The 9,643-nt window shown below is 33.5% G+C and overlaps 2 protein-coding genes across 2 annotated transcripts in view; one reads left to right on the top strand and one right to left on the bottom strand.

Moving 5' to 3' along the window:
- Positions 1–4,478, top strand: part of LOC109535046 (gustatory receptor for sugar taste 64e) — a 6,095-nt gene extending 1,617 nt beyond the window's left edge. The window contains exons 3-8 of the mRNA XM_019900858.2: positions 729–880; positions 952–1,068; positions 1,118–1,272; positions 1,820–1,982; positions 3,582–3,671; positions 4,256–4,478. Of these exons, the coding sequence (XP_019756417.1) occupies positions 729–880; positions 952–1,068; positions 1,118–1,272; positions 1,820–1,982; positions 3,582–3,671; positions 4,256–4,363 (785 nt within the window). The 3' untranslated portion in view covers positions 4,364–4,478. The remainder of the gene's footprint in view (positions 1–728; positions 881–951; positions 1,069–1,117; positions 1,273–1,819; positions 1,983–3,581; positions 3,672–4,255) is intronic.
- A 1,297-nt stretch (positions 4,479–5,775) lies between these two features.
- LOC109535058 (WD repeat-containing protein 82) lies at positions 5,776–9,138 on the bottom strand. Its single transcript, XM_019900874.2, has 4 exons — positions 8,672–9,138; positions 7,545–7,785; positions 6,154–6,328; positions 5,776–6,100 (listed from the first exon to the last, which is right to left on the bottom strand). Exons 1-4 carry the CDS (start codon positions 8,977–8,979, stop codon positions 5,874–5,876), a joined length of 951 nt encoding a protein of 316 aa, XP_019756433.1. The 5' UTR covers positions 8,980–9,138; the 3' UTR covers positions 5,776–5,873.
- Between the last annotated feature and the right edge of the window lie 505 nt (positions 9,139–9,643).

Raw genomic sequence — 9,643 nt, 5'->3', positions numbered from 1 at the left:
AAGGTGTAAAGCGTGGGAAAAATATATTTATGACTTTGAACTTGGCACAAAATTTAAAAAAGATTTTTATTCCAGATAGATTATTTAACAATTGCATTATGCAAAACTGTACGTCGGATCTTAATGGGCCTTGCGGTTCTCGTTTTGTATTGCAATCAAGTACTATTCTACAAATGTATGGCCTGATTGGGTTATTTTTTCACTGTTAAATAAATAATTTAAAATTGTCTTATATTTTACCACATTTTTTGAGCTTTCGAGCATTTTAGAGCGAACATTTCAAATCTGCGGATATCGGACCAACTCTATCTTGTAGCAATTTCATGTCGAACAGATTTATAAGTACCTATACATATTTTCTCTTAAATGCATACTTACCGAGCTATATGCGATTGTTTCCGGCAAAAAACGCGATTTTCGATTTTTTTCACTTTTTTGTAGCTTATGCAAATAGCACACCTTTTCAAGCTGGCGCACCTCAATATTTTCCTATACTGATTCTGGCCTACCATGGAAGAATTTTCAACTAAAAGTGTCAGTCGCTGAACAGCGTTAAAATTTGTTTAATTTTTTTAGAATACAATTTTTTTTCTGAATAGACAAAATAATGATGCAAATTTACTTAATGTCTAAACAGCGTGAAAAAAAAATAGATACAACGCTCTCCCTTAAATTCACGATCAACCAAACTCCTGCAACTAATTGAAATAAATTTACTATTTTTGCAGCGGAACATATTTTATTTATTCTCACAAATCTTAATCACAGTTTTCACTGTGAACATTATAATAAATATCCAGTCGAAATATATTTTGGATGTGCCTTTCCGCAATGGTTTACTCTGATAACTTATTCGCATTGGGCCGGAGCACTAGTAGAAGTAAGTATTGGAAACGTGTTTTCAATAAAAGAATGCTTTATTTTAAAAGCATGTGGTCTGATTGTTTTTAGTTAACCAACTTTATAAGTACTTTCACATGGAATTTCACCGATCTATTTATCATTATGATCAGCATTTCACTGAGAGAGAAATTTAATCAAATATCAAACCGGATCAAACAGAGCAAAGTAAGTCTGTGAGTATTAAAACAAATGGGCATTGAAATATTTGTTTTAGAATCCGCCACATAAATTTTGGAAGGAGATTCGTGAAGATTACTACAGGGTCTCTAACTTAACGAAAGTCGTGGATATTCAAATCGCTGGGTTGGTGCTAATTTCCTTTTTGAATAATATATTCTTCCTATGCATTCAACTTTATAATAGCATTAAGTAAGTATTGGAAAACATCGAAACATACTAAAAGCATTTCCTTTATTATCAAGGACGTATTAAATTATTAAATATATTAAATAAAAGTCAGTATTTAAATTTTAAATTACTAAGTACAACGATGGCCGAAAAAATTGCTCCAGGATATACAATTTTGTATATTGCATTGTAAAAAAAATCGAGATATATGTGAGGAATTTTTTTCTGTGGGAAACACAGTGAATTCCGATGAAAATAATTTTTTCCTTCAAAGCTTAGCAAGTCGAGTAAACTTCAGATACTCATGTACAGAGGATTTTCAATTAATTTAATAAAAGTGTTTTTTCGTTTACGAACATATTCAGGTTCAGCAATATGCAGGTTCAGCAATATGCCAATGGGACTTTTGCAACCATTACGTTAACTAGTCATTAAACTATTGATAGTTTCGTTTAAAACTATCACAAAAATAGGTGCTTAAATTTTATTGTAATTACATGTTTGTACATCTTGGCATGTGATTTTGTAATGAGCAAAAATAATTTTTGAAATATTATTGATGTTTCAGAGAAAGAGAAGCCGTTATAGACAGTATCTACTTTTTCTATTCCTTTGGATATATTGTGTTTCGGGTGGTTGCAGTATCTCTATATTCAGCGACTCTAAATGAAGCTGCCCGCAAGCCACTGAAATATCTGTACTCATTGCCCACAGAAAACTACACTATAGATGTAAGTATTGCTTTTAAAATTTAATTCCCAAAATATACAAATAGCTCACGTTTAAAATGGAAATAATAGAAAATAAGCTATAATAAATATTTGCATAATACTATTTTTAACTCTAGGATGCAATCCGTTCTCAGTAAGATTGATATATAATTATTTATTAAATATTGCGTGCTTAATACGCACTTAATGACTTAACACAGAAATAACTCAGTATAGGTTTAGGAGTAAATATAGCAGATTAGTGCAAATCGTTGTGATAATGACAATGCAAAAGTGTTTATTAGGTTTTATTAAAATCTCAAAATACACAGTTTTTGACGAATATCTGTGAAATCGCTCTGAGTATGAAAACAGTTAACTATGGATATGTTTGTTTTCAATTCTACACCCGATTTCGATAAACATTTACAGCAAGTTTGAATTCAAATATTTATGAAAAATAGTTTTATGTTCTCAGAAGTCTAGTATTTACATGATTTTGAACACCATGTGGAATTTCCATTAAAATAGTTTAGTCTTCCGTGTCTCCTTTGGCAAATTCGCTAATTTGTAAGTGTTTCAAGTTAAGCCACTATGTGTGGGGGAAAGGCGGACGATCCTTTATTAAGCGTTAAAAATGGTTTTGTCACCTTGTAAGAGGCGGGTTCATATTAAGTGCCTTTTCTTCTTGTGAAATTAAGCACTGTCCGCCATGTTTCTCAGTTTTTATTCCTTTTTTCTTATCGTGTAAGGTGGATTTTTGAATGTTATCATTTTCAGCAGCCTGTCTTAAATTTTTTCTGCCCTGTCGGATATCTTCGAATGCCCTAGCAAGGTTTTCTTCAGTTTTTTTCATTATAGTTCTTAAAATTAATGCAGATTTTCTTTTATACCGTCTAACTCTGGTGTCCGCTTTTTTGACGAAAACGTAATTATTTAAGACAAAAAACTATATTTTCTAATGAAATTGCCATGGGTTTACTCATAATAGAGCACATCAGCAAAAATAACTCATTTGGATTTTTTATGTTTAGTATTCTCTTGTATGCAACAGACTCTTTTACAGTTTTCAAATTCAATGAAAAAAATACAATTCGTAAAATACTCAAATCAGCATGAGAATATTTTAAAGCATTCTGAATTTTTGAAACATCCTGCGCGTGTACTGAAAGAACGAAACTCAGAAGCCTCTAAACGAATTAGTGAACAGTTAATGCTACTTTGAATTTCTGTCCTGCAAATCTCGCAAATTATGCTTAAATATGAATGAAGTTTTGACACACTTTGTGCATTTTTCCCGAACAATTTCTTTCACCATAAATCTGTCTAATCCCAGCGTTAATATGAACTTACAAACAATGAAAAGAACTTCATGTAATATTAATAAGAGAGATGATATTTTTTACACACGTTTTCTGCCGGTATAGAAACAGTTTGGAATGAGATAGATATGTTAAAACGGATTTCTGAGCGGTTTAGACACTAAATTCCCTGTTTTTACTTCTGATGTACAGTCGTCGACACATAAAAGTAGAACACTATTAAACGCGACTTTTCCTCAATTGTGTCATTATTTATTGTAGGTAGGTATTTAAAAAAAATAGATAATTACTGTTTTAGGTAAGCCGATTAATTACTCAAATCAACTATTTACCCAATGGTATTACTGGACATGGATTTTTCCTTATAACAAAAAATTTTTTACTTCAGGTAAGTTGTCAATTGTATTCTTGTTAAACGTATGTACTGTATATGTACACATGCAAGTGGTTACGATCGAAAATGAAGACGATGCGACTTATTAACTTTAAATTAACTCCATATAGTAAAACTCAGTGTCTTCGTCCAATTGTGTTCCTATAACGTATTTATGGGTCGTTTTAAAATATGTCGGAAATAGCGTTGCACTTTGAACGGTTTTTCGGTTTTTAATTTTAATCCAGTTATCTCGTTAGTTAGAAAACACATTTACAAATTTCACATGAATACTTTTTTCTATCAAGAATAAAAACGAGTAGCGCGATTAATCAACTGTATGTAGGTATTTTTTCTATTAAAAATTTCTAACTAAAATTTCCCCTATTAACAAATCGTTTCTTAAAGATTGGTAAAATTCTCATATTATTTGATGAGGGAAAGTGCGCTTGTTATTATGCATTAAGTCTGTTAAGCGACAGTCGCAAAAAACAAACCAACTTATCAATTCGTTCTAATTTTTCTCATCAAACTTAAGTTTTGTTCATCAGTCTGAACAGTGAGGCAACGATTTTCATTAACTTTGTTTTATATTTTAGGCCGCTGCTACTGTGGTAACATTCGAATTGATGATTTTCCAGTTTTCACCAGTCAAAACAACATCAAATCAAACTTCATTATCTTCGGGAATAATTTGCATAAAATAATAAGCAAGATTAAATCACGTAGACTTAGGATTTGATAGTATGAATCGTAGTTTACCGGATATTAAGTAATTTTCTAATTTTTTATTTATATAAAATTAATTTATGTATTATAAAAATTGCGAAAACCTGTTTGATTATTTGTCTAATAAACATCCCTGTTTCGATAGTAATTTAGCAAAAAACGTTTCTATATTTAAAATCGAGAAAAAGCCTAGTTTGAGATAAAACTTACTTGTGTTATCGAATATCAGTAATTTAAAAGTGAATATTCCTTAAAAATCTTAGCGAATATAGGAACTAAGGCAAAAGTTAGTATCTGTAAAGCCCTTTGTATAAATGCAAAAAACCGAAGAAAAAGCTACCTATTAACCTTCACCATCAAACACTTTCCCGGACACTTTAAGACAAAGGAAAACAGTGATCAAACTTCGCCCAATTTGCTGACGAATCTCCAGGTACCTCCTCAAAAAAACCCGTTAGTCAGTTATCAAAAAAACGGTAAATGAATATCACAATATGGAAGGTAGAAGACGAAAACAAGAAAGTAAACGATCTGTTACAGAAATAAAAAGATAGAGCCAAAGCTCAGAAAATAAAATCTTTTTCTTCGGTGGCGTAAGCAAAGAACAAAAAACGACACAGAGAGTGGCAAAACTGGCTGACAAAAAATACGAAAAATGCTTTTAAAAAAATCGGTAAACAATACAATTCTATAACTATAAAGAAATTTTCTCCGGAGTGCATGCAGTCTACGAGAATTTTCAAACAGATAAGCGATGAAAATATAAAATCATGAGAGGTGAAAAAAGAGCTGACTCTAAAAAAGTTTATAAAAATAAAGATATTTGAAAAAAGTTAAATTTTTTAAGAACTTTGATCATTAATAGCAGAGATGCCAGACATTGTTAACAAAAGTAAGGTCAGATATTCTTTTGATCCAAATAATATCGCAGTACCCTTTTGATCACGTGCTTACGGGACACCCTGTACAACATCATCGTAGTCTGGCCAAAATGCTGTCCGCCCCAGAGATGGACTATTGGAGAAGAGCAGCAGGAAGATCAAGGAGATAAAGAGTTACAAATCAGCGAATAAGAGAAATTATGACAGTAGGTGAACGCACGATTGCGGACAAGATAAGAACAAAACAACTGCTATGGTACAGACATGTGCAGAGAATGGACAACGAAAGACTACCTGAACAAATGGACTCCAAATGGGCGAAGAAGCCGCATCGAGCCACCTGAAAAAAATGGTTTTAGTATAACAGTAAATCATTGCAAGCTTCAGTTATCTGAAATTAGCAATGAAAGAAAACTGTGAGAGTTAGTGAGTTAAGTTTAGTATTTGGTAAAAAAAGAAAATTCTGTGCGTGTTTTCAGTTATGTTTAGAGAAATAAATTGATGGTAAACATTTTTGTATCGGAAAATTTTGTATTTCAATTTGAAAAGGTTCAGTACATTTAACGTAACTTATAAAAACCCTATTAATAAATAATATAAACGCTAGTTAGGCATCGTCAGCGGAAGGTATCCAAAAAGCCATATTTGTGCATGCAGACGCTAACATCATGTATTTAGGATTGAACTGAACGCATTGCACTGGACCAGGATGATCAGCGTTAAGCACACAGACTTTATATCCAGTATCAGCGTTCCAGACGTGAACGCGTCCATCGGTTGAACCGCTAAAGATAAACTGTGAATCAGGACTAAACGATGCTTCAATAGGAATGCCTGAAAAAATCATTAATTAATGCATTTATTACTTTAATCAAGGTTGCAGTAACCTTTGTTATTCAGGTGGCCTGTAAATGTTTGCAAGGGTGTTCCGTGGAAAGCATCAATAAGTCTTATAATTGAACCATTAGTACTTATTAAAATTGTTTTACCATCCCGGGAGAACTTCAAACCCGTCCAATCACATTCCTTTTCCTGTGCTAATTTAAAAGTTACGAAAGGACCCTGAAAATAAATGAGACGCAACAATAAATTTATATGAAACAAATGATGACATAATGTTCAGAAACTGATAATTTGACTAAATTGTGCTTAATAACAGTGTTTCATAAATAAAATCGTATATTAGTTACTTTGGCCGTTAACAAACAAACAGGAAATTTACTCTTAGCTTCAACGGCAGTAATTTCTTCATATGACGTCTGAATACATTTCATGATGAACTGTTTAGTGGAACAACATTAAAACAAAAATAACAAGTGGAAATAAAGAAGTCGAAGGAAACAAATCGAAAATGAAATTTAACTCTACCAAGTGCATTGCCCACGAACAGTTCAGGAACGAACAGTTTAAACCATATCCAGGACAAATATCTTCCCGCGATAGATTTGAAACAAACGGAAATAAACAAACACGCTAACCAACGGGTTGACCCGTTTAATGAAATTTTTTTGCTCAAATTGCCCTCTGATGAAGAAGAAGAAACATGTGCATAATGCATCGTGTGCAATGGACCTTAAATACCCTCAATTGTAGGGTGGTTGCAATGCGTCAGGTGCAAACTCTGGGCTCAGAAGTTTCACAGGGTTCAAATTCTCAAAACCGGGGAACGCATATACTTTTATACGTTTTTTATACTATAAATAAAAGTATATGGGGGAACGGCGTTCTCATGAGAAAAGTGGGAGAGTTTCTGTTTACGAATTCTCGAAAGTAATCGAGTGATGCCATACAGTGTGGAAGCATCAGAAAAAGCTAAGGACGGGAGCAATCACATCAGCGATGGAATCGTTCCCGTTCCGTTGAACTCGAGAATTGAAACCCTGATCCCCAAGATTTCTTGAATTCTCGAGCTTAGATTATTATTTGTGGGGTCATATGGAAAAAAACGTGGTTTACAAAACATTATCAGAAGCTGCTGATGAAGACGCATTTTTGAGGCAGCCGATCTGATCCGAAATATTCCCATTATATTACGAAGAGTAACTAAGTCTCTCCTTATGGCCTCTCTTGTACCTTGCGACGAATGGCAATTTTGAGCACGTTCTATGTCGATTTTAAACTGATATTGTAATTCTAATTTAACCTTGTCTTCTTCTAGCCATTAGAAAACGGATTCACTTTAGGGCAAAACTTTATTAGAATGTTTTACTCTATTTGGTCTGAAGATTACGTATAGTAAGTAGTCATCTTCAGTCATGGTGCACCCTGATTAACATACCTTATCAAATGATCGAAGGTCGTATAATTTTATGCATTCCGAGTTGACTCCAGCAGCGAATATAAGTCCTTCGGGGTCATAAGCTGCTACAGGTCTACCTGATAAATGCATTAAACCTTGACAATTGGGCGATCGCAAATCCCATAATCTGAGTGTTTTGTCCATAGACCCAGACAGAAAGGTATCTTCAACAGGCGACAAACATAACGAGACAACCTTTTTAGTATGTCCAGGAAAGTACCTGCAATCCAAAAAAAAAATCAATTACTTGTTAAGTAAGCAATATCTGAAAAATATCAAAGCCACCCCCCCACCCAACTACTATACGAACGCACAAACATGACAAAGATCTCGGAAAGACTCATACAGCTACAGACAAAATGGACAAACAACCCCTACAACTGGACCATACTGAATCCCCTTTGTCTTACAAGACCAACCAGACAATCCCGCTTCCGTTTCCCTACATTAACGCTACTCGAACACTTACAAACGCAACGGACTAGTGGACAATAAAATAATTTCTTCTTGCTACTGAAATCTTATTTATTTAATAACATTGTTAACCTAGAATGGGAGAATTTTCATATTTGTTTTTTATTTAGATTGGGACTGCATGTATTAAACAAGGGCAGAAATACCGATAGGTCGATAGCCTTTTTTAGAAATAAAGATGTTTACTACTACTATTGTTAACCTAGAATAGGAGAATTTTCATATTGGTTTTTTATCTAGATTAAGACTGCATGTATTAAACAAGGGCAGAAAGACCGATAGGTCGATAGCCTTTTTTAGAAATAAAGATGTTTACTACTACTACTACTATCAAAGCCAAATGATCGCATCATTTAAGACAATCCTTCCCACATAGCAGACACATTATTTAAACTTATTGCAATATATGTATTACAAACAAAGTGAGAAGTTGTAGAGTTAGGTGCATTATATGCAGCATTGCGTACATTTAGCTACTCAAAGAAATACTTATAAGACAGTTTGCTTGCCATAAATAGTCGTGTAAAATAGATCACAAAAAGTGCATTTTCTTTACCACCAGATATTTAATGCGTGCTGGGTTTACAGGTTAAAGACTAGCATTTTTCGTATTAATATAAATGGATACTTGCCTGATATATTTATTATCATGTAACGATAAATATCGAATGGTATCGTCAACTTTTGTCGAACTATGAATCGCGGTATTTTTGGCATGTGTGAAGTGTATCAGATCAACCCCATATTTCTTACTGTTGACCGTTCGTACTTGAGTACCCTTCTCGCAGTCGTAAATTACTATCTGATCATCTTCACTACAAGATATCAATGTATCTCCGCTGGTGGAGAAGTCTATGCTATTTATTTTATCTGTGTTTTCTCGAAACACTTTAGCCACGCGAAAAGAGCGGACCACTTGATCCACCAATTTCATTTTCATTTGGACGAGTGAAAAAAAAATTCCGTTCAGTAATAAAGGGCTACAATATGGGCTATAGACAATTATTCCAGTCGTTTATACATTGTTGATGTCGAGCCTCAAGTTCTTTTCCAGCAAAACAAAAATTGACATAACCTATTCGCTTTGACGCATGAGTTGGCATATGACATGCAAGCAAGCAGGGATGAGTCTCTCTATTCACGGAGTCGATCCGATTGCATATGATTTGGCAACTTTGTGGTAGGCGTAGGTCAACTAGATAGGACACTTTTGCACGATATCAAGCTGCATCCATTCAAATAAGAATTTTGCAGAAAATTTTTCCGAGAGCTCATGTGAATGTCAAGTCAAACACTCACAGTTTCATTTGAATGAAAGGCTGATCCCCATTTAATATGAAAAGTCTATTGCGTCCGATAATTCGAGATATTTGTTTTCGGCTCAGAAGGAATTGTTATTGTTGTCCATTCCAAGTGTTTAGTTTTCGAAATATTGTCAATTTGATGTTTTCATATGGCTATTTTGTCGCATCTTATTTGAAATACGTATAATATAATTCAAATCGCCATTGAACTATTTGAACATTTTGGTTGATAAAGACCTATAGGCCAAATCTTCTAAACCATCCTGTATCATATAAATTAAAACCTTTATGTATCGACTA

The sequence above is a fragment of the Dendroctonus ponderosae genome, unplaced genomic scaffold, assembly GCF_020466585.1.
Source record: "Dendroctonus ponderosae isolate FM_Combo_2020 unplaced genomic scaffold, Dpon_F_20191213v2 Dpon_F_20191213_3, whole genome shotgun sequence".
In the NCBI taxonomy this organism is placed as follows: domain Eukaryota; kingdom Metazoa; phylum Arthropoda; class Insecta; order Coleoptera; family Curculionidae; genus Dendroctonus; species Dendroctonus ponderosae.
This window is presented reverse-complemented; position numbering and strand designations above follow the sequence as displayed.

Coding starts and splice junctions, on each gene's coding strand:
- LOC109535058 (XM_019900874.2), bottom strand. CDS start 8,979: ATGAAAATGAAATTGGTGGATCAAGTGGTCCGCTCTTTTCGCGTGGCT. Junction 7,786..8,671: donor CATGATAATAAATATATCAG/GCAAGTATCCAT, acceptor TTTGGATTGCAG/GTACTTTCCTGGACATACTA. Junction 6,329..7,544: donor ACCTTCGATCATTTGATAAG/GTATGTTAATCA, acceptor ATTTATTTTCAG/GGTCCTTTCGTAACTTTTAA.